Source organism: Toxorhynchites rutilus, chromosome 2 (genome assembly GCF_029784135.1).
Source record: "Toxorhynchites rutilus septentrionalis strain SRP chromosome 2, ASM2978413v1, whole genome shotgun sequence".
Lineage (NCBI taxonomy): Eukaryota > Metazoa > Arthropoda > Insecta > Diptera > Culicidae > Toxorhynchites > Toxorhynchites rutilus.
Genome location: NC_073745.1, coordinates 80,568,410 through 80,589,297, shown reverse-complemented (window position 1 = coordinate 80,589,297; position 20,888 = coordinate 80,568,410). Strand labels below are relative to the sequence as shown.

At 36.8% G+C, this 20,888-nt stretch overlaps 1 protein-coding gene and 1 non-coding gene across 3 annotated transcripts in view; one reads left to right on the top strand and one right to left on the bottom strand.

Annotated features, from left to right (window-relative positions):
- LOC129767714 (E3 ubiquitin-protein ligase SH3RF1) overlaps window positions 1-20,888 on the top strand; it is a 54,179-nt gene continuing 33,291 nt past the window's right edge. For both annotated transcript variants that reach the window (XM_055768872.1, XM_055768871.1), the window contains exon 1: window positions 1-812. In XM_055768872.1, the coding sequence (XP_055624847.1) occupies window positions 699-812 (114 nt within the window). In that variant the 5' untranslated portion in view covers window positions 1-698. The remainder of the gene's footprint in view (window positions 813-20,888) is intronic.
- Window positions 14,359-14,498, bottom strand: LOC129772064 (U4 spliceosomal RNA). The gene has a single exon (XR_008742557.1). It is a non-coding gene; the product is annotated as a U4 spliceosomal RNA (small nuclear RNA).

Below are 20,888 nucleotides of genomic sequence, written 5' to 3'. Positions count from 1 at the left end.
TGGGCTGGATAGTTAAGAATGCCTCCTCGGCCTGACGAGATCGAGTATTTGCTACTTTTCTCATCCGCGTTCGGGTATACAAACACAATCTTGCATCTCTTTTCCATTCTCAAATGCCATTAATGAAAATCTGCCCGTAATTACACAAATTTCTGTCGATAATTATCAGCACTTCCGTGCGATTGCTTCAGGTGTGGATTTGAATACTTCGGTCGGGCTGGACAGTCGAATCGTGGAGGGTTTTTTTTTTCTTGGGGCACAGTGAGCATCCGGAGGCGACCTGAGAATGTGTTTAAGTTTGGTGTTCTTTTCCCTTATGTGTGATGCAAAGTTCGAAAATATGCAAGAGAAAAGAGTTTAGTGGCCGAAGGAGCTGTGACCTGTGACACACACGGGAAGGAGTGTTTCCTTACCGCAATGGCCCTCAGGAAGGAAGCCCTGTAAAACATAGCTAGATGTAAATTAATGTGCCCTTTTACCTCATGAGTGGAAACAAAATGATGGCAATGAAACAAACCAGAATTCTGGTGCTACAGGTTTCAGGAATCTGTAATAAGTGAGCAAGAGCCATGCGAATAAAGTGAACGAGTGTAATAATCAAATTTTGTGCAATATTTGTGGAAATACGTGAATACGGCGAATACAGGTGTTATATTCCATTTACTGCGCTTTGTTAAAATATTTGCTGGGTTTAAGTGATGGATGAAAGATTACTAAACGATCTGCTCGAGTGTTCCGTTTGCTTGGACCGATTGGATACTTCTTCCAAGGTGCTACCTTGCCAGCATACTTTCTGCCGGAAATGCTTGGAGGTGAGTTGGAACATTTGCGTATAAAAAAATGAGACAGCAAAAACAGTCGAAATCCCAGAAGAAAGGAGATTGAGAAGAAATTCCTATTTTAGCGTATCAATTTGTACGCCTCATTCTCCTCGCCTTGTATCACGCGCATGTGTTTATTTTGCCGTGGCTCATTTATGATGCTGGAATTTTGATGTATTATACACATTTAAACCTGCTTGGTTTGGTCTCTCGTTTCTCCGTGCCGACGGACGAGGCTGAGTGTTGGTGTTGCTGGCGTCTTTCTCCGCGGCTTGCTCGCTGCCTTCAGCATGTGCATGATTGGATTGGGTTGTGTTCTGTGGAGGCCTTATTCTCGCTGAAACCTAATCATCTCGTAGCGAATTAGAGAATGCTGTTTCTATGAGTTTACATTTCGTTCAGTGAAATATGTTCTCTTTTACTGACTTCTGAATTTAGATGTGGAAATCGAGATTTGTAATATCATTCATGGTGACCGGAATAAATCGCCACAGTAAACAACTGCAACAGAAACAACCGCTTAGAAAAAGTGTAGTAGGCTAGAAATATTTGGCGCGGGAAAAACATCATGTGCCTCACATTTCTATTATAAATTTATTCTCTTGTTCTCGTTTTTCGAAATTTATTCTGAGGACAATGTAATGGGGACGAAGTCCCCATTTGGCGAGGATAAGGAATCGAGGCGGCCCATGCCGCCAAGATGACGCAATCCGAGTCCACCGCCGACCCGCCGTCGGAAGCGGCGGTGTCTCGCACGCAAACCTGGGATCCACTGATTGCCCGGTTAGTTTGAAACATAGGATACGATCCTTTAGCAATGTCCGACCGAGCTCTAGCGAGCGTCGGACGGTATACGTCTGCCCGGGGCGTTACGTTTGCCTGGGGCGATACGTTTGCCCGGTTAATTCTTGTTTTGAAATACAATACCGCGCCACAATATTTATAGCCTACTACACATTTTATAAGCGGTGGTTTCTGTTGCAGTCGTTTTCTGTGGCGATTTATTCCGGGAACCATCATTCATGAGACATCTTCCATATGATCATTCTCTCAAAAATTACAATTGACACAAATTTAGAATGAATCTTCCAATTTGATAATGCCAATTGAAAACATTTTTGCGTTTTGAAAACCAGAGAGTGGAGCAACCGGCAGGAATAATGACATCCAGTTGAATGACTTCTAGAGTTAGGGCTCATTTTACAATATTTACGATCATGAACATCTATGGTTTATGAACCTAGGTGATAATTGTTCTAGGACTTTGCATTTTCCCCAAAAAGATATTACTTCCTTTATGAAGATCGTTACCTTTTTCGGCTCAGCATACTACAGGACGGACTCGATTATATACAGACACGATTATATGTGATTCGATTATATAAAAGTTTGACAAAAATATTTTTTTTCATCAAATATGATCATCTATCACCTCCTGAGAGAATCTGGATAAATTTATTTCTTTCACGTGAGAAAGGTTTTTTCTCACTTGAAGAAGATGAATAAAAAATCAAATTCTTCTTTTATATTCAAAAAACGAGAAATACGTGCATATAAAATGAATATAAAACATTTTTTTTTACTTGATTATATACATTGAGAAGAAATCTTTAACTATAATGGCTACTATAACCAGTCTCGTTACGCCTGGTCTGACGACGACATGGGCATTCGTCTCGAAAACCCAATACTTTTGACTTCGGTGAGCATAGCGCTGATTGACGGAATTTTTTTAACATGATTAATGCACAACTAAATTACATGTGCCTAAAGGTTCCAGTTCAAACTTGATTTTTGTTGTTTTTTTCTGGATCCAGTCAAACAGATAAATCCTAAAATCTCCCAGTTGCTTTTTTAAATATTATCCTGTTTTATCCTGTTGTTTTTATGAGTGCTTCAGTTTGACTCATTTTGTTGAAAATTTATACACAATGTTTGAATACTATCCTTCTCTCACCCTTTCTATTCCTTTGTTTTGACGTAGGACTACGTCTTTCATCTCTATACTGGGGTGTAAGTTCGAAACGAAAACGAGAGCGTTAAGGCCCATTTATACGTTGCTAGTAGCTGACTTCACAACGAGCAGCTACTGACCCGGTGAACTCGCTTGACAAATGGTTGACTCGCCTTGTCCGTTCACACAATGTGAGCTGCTGACAAGAAACTAGATACTAAGTACGGGTTTACCAGAGATGCCAGACGATTTTTCAAATGTCCATCAAATAGTCAGAAACAGCAATCAGGTCCGAATTTGACAGATGATTGATCCGAAATCAACTTATTTATTGGCTGTTTTCGGCTTAGGTTTTCAGTTGAATTTATCATTACACAATTTTAAATTTTATCGCGAGACACACGCTGGCCGTGTTTACAAATACTTTGTGCTGAATTTCTTTGAACTGAGGGTACTATCCGAAAAAAGCAGAAAGAAAAAAGGATTCGGGCCAGGAATTGGATGCAAAGAAAAGGAGTAACAAATACAATACTGGAGTAACTCCACGATGATGATCCCCGAGAGTACAGAGCAGTGTTGGAAATAACACCTGAAAAAGTGAAAAAACTGTTGGATTTAATTGCTCCACAAATACAACGCCAATATACACTCATGAGTGAAACTAGAAATGATGTGCCTTTCTTCTGGAATATGGAATATATATCAGATTATTGTCGCTATTTTTTAGAACCTCGAAAGCATCCATAGCTTAATTAATTCCGAAAGTATGTGGTGCTACAAATGGCAGTCTAAAAGATTTTTCAAAATTTGATTTACTTCGCGTTGACAGCAGCTTCGTGTACCAATTTGTGAAATGAAAATGATAGTAGATTCGCCGGAGGAATAAATACGTCTCAAAAACTAAAATAATGAATGAAAATATACTTTTTTTCAAATCGAATATGTATTCTGTTTCTTAGAACAATACTTTTTTTTGCAAGTTGTGAGTGAATTTTGAATGAAAATTGTGCCCGATGATGATTTTATATTTAGATTCCCAATAAAACTGTCTCAATAAGAAAACGTGCCCCGCCAGTGTGCCAAACAAAATAACAACGATTCCGTTTAGAAACTATTAGGGTTTTATTTGTTTTTCCAATATTTTTCAAGTCTATAAATATCTTCGCATATTTTCAAATATCTTAAAAATAGAGACATTTGTTTACATTTGGCATCCCTGATTCGAACGCTAAATTCTGTTTTTTGACGTTTTGAGGGATGCGAGTGCGAGTAAATTCAAAAAACTTTGAAGTAGCTCGCACGCCGAATCACACATGACACTAACTGGCATGATGTGTTCACACGGTGTGAGTAGCTGCACTGCAGTAACTGACTAGATCGACTCGTATGCTTACTCGCACCGTCTGAACCCGGCTTTATACCGGGTTCAGACGGTGCGAGTAAGCATACGAGTCTAGTCAGTTACTGCTGCGCAGCTACTCACACCGTGTGAACACATCATGCCAGTTAGTGTCATGTGTAATCCGGCGTGCGAGCTACTTCAAAGATTTTTGAATTTACTCACACTCGCATCCCTCAAAACGTCAAAGATGGAATTTAGCGCTCGAATCAGGGATGCCAAATGTGAAGAAATATTTCTATTTTTAAGATATTTGAAAATATGCAAAGATATTTATAAACATGAAAATTATTGGAAAAACAAATAAAACCCTCATAGTTTCTAAACGAAATCGTTATTTTGTTTTGCACGCTGGCGGGGCACGTTTTCTTTTTGAGATAGTTTTCTTGAGAATCTCTACCATAGAATCATTATCAGGCACAATTTTCATTCAAAATTCACCCACAACTTGCAGAAAAGTATTGTTCTAAGAAACAGAATACATATTCGATTTTAAAAAGTACATTTTCATTCATTATTTTAGTTTTTGACGCATATTTATTCCTCCTGCAAATCTACTATCATTTTCATTTCACAAATTGGTACACGAAGCTGCTGGTAAGGCGAAATAAATAAAATTAAAAAAAGATCTTTTAGACTGCCATTTATAGCATCACATACTTTCGGAACTATCTTAGCTATGGATGTTCTCGTTACAACGCCAAGATACATCCCTCATGAGTGTATCTTGGCGTTGTATTGGACCAATGAAATCCATCAGTGTTTCCACTTATTCAGGTGTTTTTCTCAAGACTGCTCTGTACTCTAGAGGATCATCATCGTAGAATTCCTTCAAAGTTGTATTTGTTGCTACTTTTCCTTGCATCTAATTCCTGGCCCAAATCCTTTTGCCTTTCTGATTTTTCGGATAGTACTTTCAGTTCGAAGAAATTCAGCACAGCGTATTTTTTTATACGACCAGCGTGTATTTCACGAAAAAATTGTGTAATGATAAATGTAACTGAAAACCTGAGACGAAAACTGCCAATAGAGAAGTCGATTTCGAATCAATCATCTGTCAAATTTGGATCTGATTGCTGTTTCTGACAATTTGATGGACATTTGAAAAAATATCTGGCATCCCTAGTAAGCCAATGCTGTAGTATCTAGTTTTTCATCAGCAACTCACACTGTGTGAACGGACAAGGTGACAAGGTGAGCGAGTTTACCGGACCAGTAGCTGCTCACTGTCATGTCAGCTACTAGCAACTTATAAATGGCCTTTACGCCGAAACATTTTGAGATTTTGAGCCTTAACCTATTAAGGATCAAGCTGTAAACATTATTTTTCAACAAAAGCCATTGGTGTAATTTTAGTTATTGGTGTTACAGAAACCTCAATCTTCGAGAACAATTTTTTCCGTTATTCTCCGTATATTCCGGAAAATGACAAAAAAAAAATCGAAAAACCGCCAAACAAAAACATTGTTATATTTGAACATCAAAATCGTTTTACATAGAAGTTTCAACATTTTCGAAATAATCTCTTATTTATGCTGAATGGGGTTTAGAATGAGTCAAGCATAAAATGGAACATATACACCTAAGCCGTAATGTACATGCGAAAATACACCAATACACTCACAATTAGTAGCAATCCTCCAAACTCAACGCTCGTTACACTGCACCTAGACGTGGCTTCTTTCGGACCTATGAGGAGGAATTGGAGGCAAAATCTTCGCATGTAACGGGTGTTTCAATAGGGACGCTACAAAAGTAGACCGATAGAGACAGCAAACGACACCATATTTTTTTTAGCTCTCTTGACGTTTCTCTTCAGTAAGGTTTGCCATTTTATAATGGGAAGATATACGATCCAACAACGAGTCGAGATTATTAAAATTTACTAGCAAAACGCTACGGCCAAATTATGGTCGCCATAATCGTCCTGCCAGATCAACAATTGAGCGTCTAGTGGAAAAATTTGATTTCACAAGCACAGTACAAAATGTTCCCGTGCCAGTGAGACAAAGAAGTGCCCGTAGGGTCGAGAATATTGAAGAAGACCTAAATCAGTCGTTCTCAAGCGTTGGGCATCTCTGTGACGTCGTTATGGCGAATTTTGCGGAAATATCTTGGCTTACATCCTTACAAGATCAGATTGACGCAAGAACTGAAGCCGTTCGTGAATTGGGCTGAGCAACAACTTGAAAATGATCCGGATTTTCATCGGAAAATCATCTTCAGCGATGAGGCTCATTTCTGGCTGAATGGCTTCGTCAAAAAGCAAAATATGCGTTATTGGTCAGGCAGCAATTCACACGTACTCCATGAGTCACCATTGCATCCCGAAAAAATTACGGTTTGGTGCGGTTTATGGTCCGGCGGCGTCATTGGGCCGTACTTCTTACGTGATGATCAAGACCGGCACGTTACTGTGAATGGGATTCGCTACCACTCAATGATAACCGAATATTTTTGGCCCGAATTTGGATGATATGAACTTGGACAATATGTGGTTTTAACAAGACGGCGGCACAAGCCAAACAGCGAATTTAACAATCGATTTATTGAAAACCAAGTTTGGTGAGCGTGTTATCTCACGAAATGGCCTAGTCAATTGGCCGCCTTGGTCGTGCGATTTGACGCCGTTAGACTATTTCCTGTGGGGCTACGTCAAGTCTATGATTTATGCCAACAAGCCAGCGACGATTGATGAACTTTGTACGAACATCGAACGTGAAATTGCAGCAGCATCGGCCGATTTATGCCTGAAGAACTTAGAAAATTGGGTTCAGCGTCTGGACTTCTGCAAGCGTGCCCGTGGTGGCCATGCAAAAGAAAACGAGTTCCATACATAATGGCATCAAATGTACTGTCACATGAATAAAAAATTTCATTGATATCCAAAACCGTTTTTGTTTTATTTAAAAAAAACTTTTGTAGCGCTCTTATTGAAAAACCCGTTATATATGTATAGAAAAGCGTTTCATTAGCGGCAACTTTGCAGAAGCCACATTTTTTAGGATTGCTGAAGCCGCTAATTGTCAGTATAAATATTTTTTTTTAATTTATCCGATTACTGTGAAGCCGCCATTAAAGAACATCTCACATGTACCAAGTGCACCAGAAAGAATTGAGAATAGAGAAATCGAGGAATTCAAGAAACAAGAGATAGGTGATGAGGGTGACACACGCAAGCGAGGAGAAAAGTTTAATATCCCTCCAAGGAAAGGACATCTGAAGACATCGTCGATGGCTAAGAAAAAGTTGATGGGTCTGGGCCTAGGGGCACGGGCGGGATCTTGACATAGGACTGTAATTGTATGTAGTAATTGCATTTGAATAGAATTTTTTCATTGTTCAAAACCTGTATCACACTATTACATTGTAACGGATAGTCTTAGCTCCGTCGAAGTTATCCATTCAGTGAGGCCGGAAAAGCACTCGCCGTACTTCCTTGAGAGAATACGAGAAATTTTGAGTGCTTTATCCAGACGCTGTTATGTCATTACCTTTGTGTGGGTCCCTTCTCATTACTCAATTCCGGGTAATGAGAGGGCTGACTCATTAGCAAAGGTAGGTGCGATTGAAGGCGATATTTATCAGCGTCAAATCGCCTTCAATGAATTTTACTCTTTAGTCCGTAAAAATACCATCGCTAACTGGCAACGCAAATGGAACGAAGATGAATTGGGCCGGTGGCTTCACTCGATTATCCCTATGGTTAGCCTCAAACCATGGTTCAAAAGTCTGGACTTGAGTCGGGACTTTATTCGCACATTCTCCCGACTCATGTCCAATCACTGTTCGTTAGACGCGCTACTCTTTCGTTTCAATCTGGACGGCAGCAATATCTGCGTTTGTGGCCGAGGATACCACGACATCGAACCATTGTTTGGTCGTGTGAGGTGTATCTTGTTGCCAGATCGAATTTAGAGAACTCCCTTCGGGCTAGAGGAAGGCAGCCCAATGTGCCGGTGAGAGATGTGTTGGCTCGGTTAGACCTTGATTACATGTCCCAAATATATGTTTTCCTTAAATCTATCGATGTTCGTGTGTGATTATCCTTATATCCTTATACCCTCCATTTCTTCCTTTGTGAGTAATTGGTCCGCTTGCTATAAACAGGAGAATGAAATGTAAATTCACAACAGATGTACGAATAGATTTAAGAATTGAGTGTGTGTGATTATCAACATTGTAATAATTTCCTTATACCCCATCCTTTTCCTGAGAAAAATATGTCACCCTTCTAATCTCGAGTCCTCCGCGAATAATCGGTTTCCCATATTACTAATCATAGATTTAAGAAAATTGTTCATATATATAGTTTTAAAAATATATTTAAGATTTCGGCTCCTTTAAACTTATGTAACTGAGCCTGTAAAAATAAACGAATTTACAAAAAAATAAAAAAAACCTGTATTATTTTCTTTTTTGATACATCAATTGGAAGCCCTGAAAAATATGCGTGAGTATATCCTTTCAAATTTCCAAATCAACAGCCAGGTAAATTCATTAGTTACATTTTTTACATAACCAAACAACATGCTCGATATTATGCCATCCTGGACCACAATTCCATAAATTGTTAGTAGCAAGACCTACACGATAAAACGTGAATTGGGCACGAATTGGTTGGACAACAACCTGAACTTCAATCTAATAATATCTCTATTAACGTTTAACCTTTTGAGCCAGGTTTTCGTCAAATCTTTGGGGAGTAACGAGTAAAATCATCCAATATCATCTTCAAGATCATTCCTAGATCATCCCTCCATTGATTCTGCCGACAGATAAATGCCTATTATCGGCAAATCGAGAATAATTCATAATACGCATCTAATCACATTGTGAGTTAACGTCGAATTATAGGCAAAAAGATTGCGTTGTGGGGGAAAAGTAGTGGCTAGGAAAATAAAAAAAACATACTCATTTTATTTTCACATTGTTAACTTTGTTTACTATATCCACTGTTTATGTCTTAAGTAAAAAAAATACCTGTTGTATACCATTAGAACTTTCCTGTCTAATGGTATACAACACAACATATGCCGCAATAGCGGTTTTGAGTAATATGCGTTTGAAAACTCTTAATAAATCGTTACATTTTTCGTAGAGTGACCCCCCTATATAGAAATCAAAGACCTAGTCCTATGTCAAAAATCTCCATATATAGTCATTTCCATCGCACTAGTAGGTGGATGGACATTATTTTGGCAACCCAAATGATCATACAAGATGCTTACATATTGTCAAATTATTTTGAAATTATTGAGAAATTGATTTTTAAACATAATTCTTGAAAGAAAACAATATTTATTACTTTGACTCATTGTCACCCTTTCTAGAGGTGAGATTGGGTCAACTTTCATTTAATCGCAGTTCAGTGGAAAATTAATATTTTTCAACAATTATCTGAACACTCCTCAGTTCATTATTAGAGAACATATCTCTGTAATAAGAAGTGTGTTGCACTCTTATTTACGATAGTTATTTAACAATAAAAAAAATCTAAAACTTCCTTTTTTGACCCATTCTCACCCCCAACGACGTTATAATGTTAATAATGCAGTTTTCATTTAATAATGTACAGGCAAACCTTTTTTGTGCGGTATTTGAAAAATGAGCATATTTGACGAAGTCATCGTCCATTTATTTATTTTTCACATTTGACAGTGCGGAAAGGGTATATTTGCGTCTAAATTAACCACTTCTTAAATCATACCCATCCTTCCATCTAATATTGTGCATGATACGATTTGTAATAGCATCAAGTGTCGACATGCAACTAAAAGTACAAAACAGCCACGCGCAACCGAAAAGGCAAACTGCCCCATCGCATAGCGGGAAAACAAAAGAAAATTGAACGGTGAACGCTATTGATTTGAGTTATTTTCTTATTTTTATTTAACTTTTTATGCGGTCCCTATCTTCGCACATTTTTTTTTTTCAAATTGGGAAGCGAACACGATCTGTATGATTTTATTTTATGTGATTTTTCCCTCGTACAAAAACAGGCTTGCCTTACTTCCTACCATATGGTAGTGGCATAATCTGGAGATTGTGTAATGTTTGCATGAGGTGGCCAGACATAAACGCCTGAAATTTGTTACCAAATACAATGTGCTAGTAATGTGACATGTTATAATGTTATAATGTCACATGTTACAATGTTATAATGTCGCATTCGCAAGCCTTCTTCATGTTTTATAACGACGAAAAGATAATTCACCTGTAAGTTAGAAAAGATCGATTCTGTGTGTGCGACTTTAACCCAGATGTCAAATTGAGGCGTTGACAGGCGAATATTCATTCTCCATCAAGTTGTTACCTTAGATTTTGTAAAGTGTAAGTTCCGAATAGTAGTTGAGCATCCGTCGACTCGTTCCCTATTGGCAGTTAAAGTTTGAGTTTTTTGAAAATCGAAAAATCACCCAAAGGAAATCGGGGTTTTCGAAAAAAATTTTTGATGCCAAAAAGATCTAGTGTCATCGAAAGAAATATTTTTGTCAAATATCGCCATTCTGGGACTTCGGAGTGCGTAACGAAGAGTATGGTTTTGTGTGCCAATAAAAATAATTATCTCGATTTTTCATTCGGAACTTGCTACGAAATGTAGATTTGCACGATAATATATCCTATGCGACACATTAGCTCATTCGGTCTTCGCTTACTGGAGTCACAAACGTTAAAAGTTGAGTTTTTTTGAAAAACTAAAAATCACCGAAAATCGAGGTTTTCAAAAAAAAAAGTTGGATGAACAATGTCTTAAAATTGCATTAATCGTCGAGGTTTACAGTTATCTCGATTTTTTTTTGTGTCAAGGAAAAAATGTTTTTTTAGCACGTCGTTTTTTTCCGCCTGGAAAATCGATTTTTGACAAAAAAAAAATTTTTGAGATAACTGTAAATCTCGACGTTTCATGCAATTTCAAAACATCTGGCATTAATTTTTTTTAAAAACCCCGATTTCCGGTGAATTTTGGTTTTCAAAAAACTCAAATTTTAACGTCTGCGACACCAGTAAATGAAGTCCGAATGAGGTTATATTTTGCATAAGGTATATTATCGTGCAAATCAACATTTCGTAGGAAGTTCCGTTCCGAATGAAAAATCCAGATAACTATTTCCATTGGCACCATTCTTTTCGTTTCGTATTCCAAAAAAAAGTTCCAGTGTCGATTTTTGACAATTTTTTTTTTAGATGACACTAGATCTCGACGTTTCATGCAATTTTAAGACATTTGGCATAAATTTTTTTTTTTCGAAAACCCCGATTTCCATTTTTCGAATTTCAAAAAAAACTCAAACTTTGACCGCTTTGTGCCAATTTCTCCTAACCCTTTCGTTACGAGCGTCGTCTATAGACGACATCCGCGCGACGAGCTGTGTGTACGAGCATCGTCTTTAGATGACATGAAATTCATACTGCTCTTTGATCACACCAGCGCGATGTGCATACTTTTTGGCGCAGTGTTCCGTAGAGGAGTAACACTTCGGCGGAGCACACTGCCGTAATGAAAGGGTTAAGTCCGATTGAGCTGGAATTCGACATAGGGTGTTTTTTCGAGGCGATGAACATTTTGTATAGGGTATCTTTTTGAAATTTTATGTTCGATTTTTTCCTATACATTCATTGGCACCCTAATGTACATGCAAGCGATATTAACTTAGACATCAAGAATCTAATCAAACCGATTATGATCCATCAACGAACGCGAGGGATGCCGAGGTCTGATTTTACTACGATTAATACTCCTCCGGCTGAGTTCATCGCGATTATTCATGATATCAAGCTTGATGCATTTAAAATACATGGAATCCAGAGAATGATGCTATAGCTGCAGGATCGTATGAGTCACAAAATGATGATTCCGAATGAATCAGGTTCTCTTGATCGTTTAACAAGTCCACTCTCATACATATCCTACAAAGTATTTCTAGAGCTCAACGTATATATGAATTAAAAAATTACTCACCGTTTGAAAATTCAGAAAAATGTTTAATTGTGATTTGGGACGCGTTCAAAAACAGAACGTTGTCTGAATCTTCAATAAAGAAAAAATGAATGATTGAGGTGGTTTGGTTTTTTAGATTTGAACCTCGAAATTCACTGAGATGTATGATATTAGTAGGTGGCAAATAGAATTCCGTGTGCTAACATTGATCGAAACCTAATAGACATGCGAAAGGTCAATTAGAAGCGAAACCACATCTCCTCTGAGCCAATGCACCGTTCGAAATCTAGTGTAAACTCAATTATCACCGCGGTCCAGAATTTGATACGCTTCATCTTCTGATTCTGTTTCGAACAGTACCTCCGCTTGATAACCGTCTCTAGCAATATCATGTCACGACATGTTGGGCCCGATTCAAAAAGGTCTCCGCTGGGCAGGGACTGCTGCTGCGGAGACCGCTGGTGCTTGCATAAGGCGGAGGGTCTTTGTGTATGAGTTTGCTCATGCAGCACATTTACACATCGTCTCCACAGCGAACACATTCTTACCGTTGGCGGCGGCGGCCCCTTCTGAAAACCGGATCTCAGCAGGAGGCTGGTACAAACCGAGTTGAGGCAGCCCAAGAGCCGACTGAACTGTTGGTGCACACCACACCGCGAAAACATTTGCATCGCATCTTGTCCCCTCGGTGTCGTTTGAGGTGGATGTGTGCGGGTGTGTGTGTGTGCTTGTGTGATTGGTTGATTTTCATTCATGTGCACTTTTGGGGATGGGAAGGCGCGCTGAATCAGCAGAGTTTGATACTTAGTGAATGGAAAGATTAGCAATACTCGGAGAAATGTAATTGAACGGGTTTCAATTTATATGGGCATGATGCAATTTGTGTCGTCCGAAGTATTATGATTTGATGATGTAAGTAAAAATACGAATTTATACAGATATTCTATCATTAAGCAATGTTGCTCCACTACTGGTTATACTGCTAGTTTACAAAATTTATACATTTAATACAGTTTCCTAAAATAGAACTATCACCGATTCTCAATGTTTAACGAGCCATGATTAATATACTTTTCACACATATCGAAAACCATACCATCAATTATTTAAAGACAATATTGATTTTTTAATATGTAATGATTTGGTTCTAGGAATTCGATTTCAAAAACAAACCATCTCCATCCATACAGGCATGGCAAATCACCACCACTACCAAGCGACCAAATCTAGACCAAACCTATCAATCAAACCCCACTCGCTTTCATTCTAATGCTTGTGTATGATAGATAGAGGAAAAAAACCGTTGACAGAATGAAATGCGGCCACAGTAGATTAATAATAGTCTAGAAGGAAACTGCGATCTCCTGCTGTGTGTAACTCGAGTGAAGTTTCTCCCACGCGCCTACACGTGTGTAGAAAAACAAGGGCGTGTTTATTTAATTTTCCAAACTAACAGCAAATGCCTGTGAACAGGGTTGCCAATAGTATTTTAAAAAACCGGAAGGTTGTTCTGAAAAAACTGGAAGAAAACTGAATCCTGTAGAACGTTTTGATTTTACGAAGATCGGGTTTGATTTACCTAAAATGGTTCCAATGCTTGATAATTGAAATTTTCTTCAAAGCTTCGTGTAGTATTTATATGCAGTTCTAAAAATGGCAAAATTAACCCTTAAGTAATCATAGAAGATCGATCGCAAAACTGCGACAATCGTCCCACAATATTTTTCCAATGCTAATATGAATTTTTATTACTTTTTATTTTTTTTATTATATTTAACATAGTTGATCAAGGGATAGGAAGAATGAGAGAGAATTACCATATGTACAGATTCTCCAGTCTTTTCGAAACGCAGAATCTACAGTTCCAAATTATAGATTTTTTGGGATTCATACAGAATTTACTGTTTTTTTCAAATGACGTTCCAATATTAGTTATGACTCGATGTCAATAAAACTTTTTTCTCATCTCACCTATTCTATTCATTGAATCATTTGTATCACTTTGAGTCAGAAGAGTCACTACTTTTTGACATACATATTTAGCGTGATGTCCTGCTTTCACATGTTTGATCTAAGGCGAGAAAATACAAAAGTCTGGGCCATCGGTTAGCGTTACAATTAATTAATAAAGCACTTACTAAAAACATATAGGAGGCACAAATTGAAAGAAAAAACAAGATATTGTTCGCGTCACGAAAATTGTCCAAATCTGAGTGCTTTTTGCTCAGACATTTCATGGGGGATTCTTAATATTTTTGTACCTATCGAATGCACCTAACAGTCTATGGCAATTTAATTATAAAATTAGCTATAGTTTTCAACTAGCAATAATCGCACCTCGTTAAAACCTCATTGGTTACGATATCGCCACTGCGCAAAGCTTTTTAGCTATAGTTAATAGCGAATAGAAATAGCGTTGAAAAAACGCTTCGAATTCCCATATATTTATGCTGTTTCCCTAACACGGACAAGACAGGGTTAAGTCTAATCCGCGTTAGGAAAATGTATTGCGGTCTGCACATTTATAGTTATCTTTACTGATATTAAATAATATTACAATGAAAGCACTCTATAGCGACATCGCAAGGGACCATCGTTATAGAGAATTGTCGCTATAAATATTAAATTCAGCTCATTCGTCCGATACGTCCGCTGTTGTTCCAAAGCTAACAGCACTTTAAATCTATCAATGGAAGAAGGTGAATTTCCCGACAACTTAAAAAAGGCCAAAATAATACCAATTTACAAGAAAGGGCCCAAAAATCTAGCTGAAAATTACAGACCAATTTCAATTCTCCCTGCCTTCTCGAAGCTTTTTTATACACAACAGACTAGCAAGCTTCTTTACAACTAATAATCTTATAAATAAGAATCAATTTGGTTTCCAACCTCGATCAAATACTTCTAGTGCGGTGGTTAGCCTAATAAACAATATCCGATCAAGTATTGATCAAAGAAGAACTTGTTCAGCTATTTTTGTTGACATATCCAAGGCATTTGACTGTGTTCAACACGATATTCTGCTATTGAAACTCAACAGATACGAAGTACGAGGGAATACGCAAAATCTAATACAGTCATATCTGTGTAATAGAAAGCAAATTGTTGAAATTAACGGTCACAGAAGTCTAGAAAGTAGTGTTCAATATGGTGTGCCTCAGGGCTCCGTATTAGGACCTCTATTGTTTAATGTTTACATAAATGATATCTTTGATTTACCATTGCGTGGCATACTACAATTATATGCGGCTGATGCAGTTCTTGTTTACAGTACTGATGATACAGACCAAATGTTTATAGATATGCAATACGATTTGAACCTAATCAATAGTTGGTTCTTCCATAACGGATTAACGGTTAATGCCTCTGAAACTAAATTCATGATTCTTTCGAGTACTGATCGTTACAGCAACATAAGATGTGAATTAAAATTAGGAAATAATCAAATAGAAAGTGTTAATTCTATCACTTTTTTGGGTTTAACAATACAGCAGAATCTAAAATGGAATATTCACGTTAATAAGATCCACGGGAAAATAACAAAATTTCTTGGAATGCTTAGAAGATGTACCTTTATGCTGCCATTTAGGCAAAGGAAGTATCTTTACTATGCTCATGTTCATTCGCAGATCACTTTTCTGAATATCATTTGGCAGAATGCACCTGTTTATGTCGTTAACATAATATCTATAACAATCAATAAATCCATGCGAATTATTTTTTGGGAACAATACAGTAACCCAGATTCAAGCACAATAGATTTGTATAGAAATAATTACATGTTGAATTTTAATCAGATAAAATATTTTGAAACAGTTCTGTTTGTCTATAAGATAAAAAAATAATATACTTATAAGCAATCTAAGTTTGCAAAGCAGAGTCGAAATTCACAGATATGAAACACGATCAATTGACCATCTTAGAGTGTCAGTTCCGAGAACAAATTATCTCAGACTGGGCTGTATCTACATTGCAATAGCAAATTACAATAATCTGCAAGTAAATATAAAAAACATCCATCCACTTCCAAGATTTAAAAAAGCTTTGAAGTTGTTCGCTTTTCATAACATTCCATGACATTTGTTATTCATAATATTTCAAATATTTGTTTTCCATAATTATGTAATTACATTCTAATTCGATTGGATTCTTGAGTGCAAAAATGAATATAAAAGAAGGACCTCAATATCATTCATTTTGACTGCCGAAGGTCTATTATTTTGAATGCTTATATTGCATATATAAGGGAACTGAAGATATACAAGCATATTGTAAAAATAGTTTAAGAAGAATATTGTACCGATTATATGCAGTGGTTTTTATGCCTAAGATGTAATATGGATAATGTATTTCCTATGTGGCTTTTCCCCTTTTGAAAAGATCCAATAAATAAATATTCAACACAAAACTTTCTCTAGATAGAAAAAATAGCAAATTGTTAATTGATTTATTTGTTGATAAACCAGCATGGATAATTTGGAAAGCATCTGCTTGCTGGGTGGGCTTATAGTTTCATTTTTGAATGCTCCGTCAGGCCCTGTTTTAATAAATGATTGCTTTTATTTATCTCATCGCCAGACAAAATATACCAATTGAACATCATTGAAGCCAATATTCTTACCATTTTTACGACTCTAGTCCATATTTTTTATGATGAATGAATTCGCATTGTGCGGCACATTGAATTCATTTAGAATTCAATTAGACAATTTATTTTCAGCGTTGAAGATTTTCGTGTACTTTAATTTATTACCTGAATTTGATATCAAAAGCTTTATCCATATAACAATTGCGCAAACAATACATTCATTTTTAAATTTTATGCAATTTCATTCTAGGGCGAGATTTTTGTCGATTAATTGTTGATTAAATCTTATAATACACAACATAGACTATTTACGTTTATAGGCACTAACATTGACACACACACACACTATGGTGGAGTGAAATTGAAAATTGTCGCAATAGAGAATGTTATGTTTTAGTAAATAGAAGAAATGTCGCAATAAAGAAAAGAATTTCTATGCGATTTTGAAGGGACCTTTGGATATGTCGTTATAGAGAGATTTGATAAAGATTGTCGTTATAGAGAGCCTTGACCGTAACTCCATATTGAAGCTCAAGCCATTGAAAATATTGAATTCGTCCGCAACAAGATGGCTCTCACTGAAATCCGTCGTTAGACATAACCTGGAAATGTTCAACAACGACCGAAACCAAATAGTGAAACTAATTTTGAATCATTTGAAGGACTCGATGAACAAACCTGTTTTTTTTTACTATTGATTATTAAGTTGTACAACACAAACTGAAACATCCAAATTCACTCAGATTAATTCAGAAACCAGCATAATTTTTCTCTCTCGAGCTATATATGTTCAGAATAATACACAAATATAAGGAAGCAGGATAGGACTTTGGAAATTTTGAACATCATCTAAACAAGCCAAATATATCTACATCGATGTTGAAGTTGTAGAAACAGAAGATACTGAACTGTGCGGGAGAAAAAAATAACCTTTTAGACTGATGATGAAAGCTCGAATAAAACATAAATTTAAATAAAAACATACCCAGTTAATTTTTTTAGAATGAGGAAAGTCTATTAAAACCTATCCGTAACCTAAGCATATGATCATACCCTATGATATATATATGTTTATTTATTTTTTTATTTATTAATTTATTTAATACATCAACAGGCTGACATAGAACCCTAATGATACAGTCTACTCTAATTTAATTTAATCTAATTGGGATTGACGTTGCTTAAGACAATTTTTTATCGTATATCTGGATTAATGGAAGTCTATGTGTTCAAAATGACGGTTAAATATTCGGGCTCATGATAGGCGTAATTAGTGCGTGCAGCTGGTAGTCGGAGAAAGGCGTGATTTCGCAAATTTCTCCTTCTAACGTTGAAGTTAACATAACTCAGCAGTTCAGAACAGTCGATGTTGGCTTGCATGAGATCGTATACGATCATAGCTCTAGCCGTATCCCGTCGTTCGCAAAGTCGATCCAACCCCAGAAGCTAACATCGATCTTCATACGTTGGGAGGTTTTGAGGGTCATTCCAAGGAAGACGACGTAATGCATAGCGGACAAATTTACGTTGGACGGATTCAACTCTCAATATGCTGTTCTGGTAATATGGAGCCCACACAACCGAAGAATACTCCAGAAACGAGCGAACAAGGGCACAGTATAGCACTTTAAGGCAATGTATGTCGGTGAAGTATTTGGTTGTGCGAAATAGGAATCCATGAGCTTTAGAAGCTTTTGAAACTGTGTATGCTATATGTTCGCTGAAGGTGAGCTTAGAGTCCAAAAGGATACTTAAGTCTTTTATGCTTGTGACTCTTTTGAGTGTCGATCCGAAAAGCTCGTAATTGAAGTATGTCGTAGTGTGTTTGCGAGAAAAAGAGATGACTGAGCGTTTTGATGGGTTCAGAGACATATATAATACTAAAGCCAAGATTATTTTTCAAAATTGTTTTAATTTTTAATTTTTAAAACAGATATCAATTCAGATTACCGGAGAAAAAAAAACCTAGATGAAAAGATTTTTTTAGATCAAAAACTCATATTGTATTGTGGCAATCCAATAATATTTATACATTGTGAATTTATTTTAAATGAAATGGGTAGCAAATACTCAAAAAAAAACTGGATAAAACTGGATGTTATTTCAAAAAACTGGAAGATGGTAGGATTTAACTGTTTGACTGGATCGAGAAGAAAACTGGAAAAATCCTGTGTAAACTGGAACATTGCTGCCTGTGCACCACAAAAAGTGGGACCTGCAGAGAAGTTGTAAACATTCTAAATTTATCCAAATTTCGTCTTCTGTATAAAATTCAACTGTACACAAATAAGAATTATTTGTTTTGTCTTGTTGCATTTGTTTTATGGTTGGACTTTTGTCTTGTGCAACGTTTTCAATGAGTTCAACTCATTGGTTTGTGACAACAATGTTGAATCTGTATCATTTCAAAAGCTATTAACACCCCATCAAATGTCACCGGTAGCCTGCCTGCCTGTGTTTCAACATTATTTGGAAAACTACCTGGGAGAGCATTGAGTGGATTTCTTTGTTACACATACAATACATGCTCCACTTTTCTTTCTATGCAAAAACATGTGCTCATTATTCTCCTGACTTGTTCCGCCTCCACGTCCTAGAAATGTGCATCCGTTCCGATACATTTCAAAGCAAAGGCGAGGGAGGGTTCCAACAGTGAGATTGGACAGAATAGTAAATGAGTTGTCGAAGAACGAACGACGGTCGTATAGTAGCAGTCGGCCACTGGGTATGGTTCAGTCACCACTACTCGGGGCAAACTAGAACGACCCAACTCCTGCGGTAAAGGAAATGATATGTGATTACATAACTGCTGAAAGATAATTTATACTCGCTCGTCCAGATGAATGCGTACACTAACGCTAGAGAGATGTATAATTCGAGGATAGCCTTTTTTGTGGCGGGACAGTGAAGCTAATAAAGCTGCCGTTCAACTCAGATCTGGGGGAATTCCTGCTTTGCATATCTCTCATGGTGACAAAAAAAAAAGAGAGAATGTTGCACGCCACTCGTCTAGCATGTTACGGAAACCTTAAAAGTGCTGGAACTAGTTTTTGTGGTCTGCCCGAAAACACATTGACTATATATATATATATATATATATATATATATATATATATATATATATATATATATATATATATATATATATATATATATATATATATATATATATATATATATAGACTATATAGACTATATCGTTGAAATTTTGCTCGTATCATTCACTCCGTGTTAGAAAATCGTGTCCTTGATTGCGGTTGTGTCAAAATGAGATATTACTATGTCTCACATTCAGTCTATTTATAAATATAAATTTCCGTAACTTTGTCATCGAGCATCATCACGTTATGCTCGCTCATCGTGTGCCCATCCTTGTGCGGTAAAGATTGATTGCTATACCGAGTGCGACAATGGGGCTTCCAATTTGCAGCGTAACGAAGCCATTTTCTCAGAATACCCTCGTTGTTGAAGATTCTGAATTACTTTGGAATTAAATTTGAATTGCCGCCGATAGCGTGCTTTGAAAAACATTCTTTTTCCGGAGAAATTCGTTCTCTGCTTCTGACATGTAACAAAATTTGAGTCGCCTTAGTGTCCCGAAAAACGCATTACAAAGTTCTACACAATTACTCTATATTTCGTGGAAAACCAAATCTCATAAATTAGAAACGCAAACGAGAATGCCAAACACTGTTTGCGGGAATCTCCTCCACTTGGATCTGAAATTGAAATCTGTCAAATGAAAGGCTTCCTTAAAGCTATCGATTTTCGAGTGTGATTGTTCATACATCCTTTTCCCCTCCTTTTGGCCCTTCACGAGCTATCGGTTCCCTTCCTACTAACATTAGAATAAGTTAAATTGTAAATACATATTAGATGTAAGCATAGTTTTAGGGATTGAGTGTGAAGTTTCAGTGTGAATGAGAATGTGAATGTGAATGTGAGTGTGAGTGTGAACACACATCTCCTTACATCCCATCCTTTTCCTAATAAAAATGTGTCACCCTTCTAAACTCGAGTCGACCGCGAGTAATCGGTTTCCTATTTTATTAACCATAGAATTAAGGAAACATGTTAATATATGCTAGTAGAAATATAGTTAAGAGTTTGGCTCCTTTAAACTTATGTAACTGAGCCTGTAAAAATAAACGGATTAATAAAAAAATGAAGGGCGTCACAACACT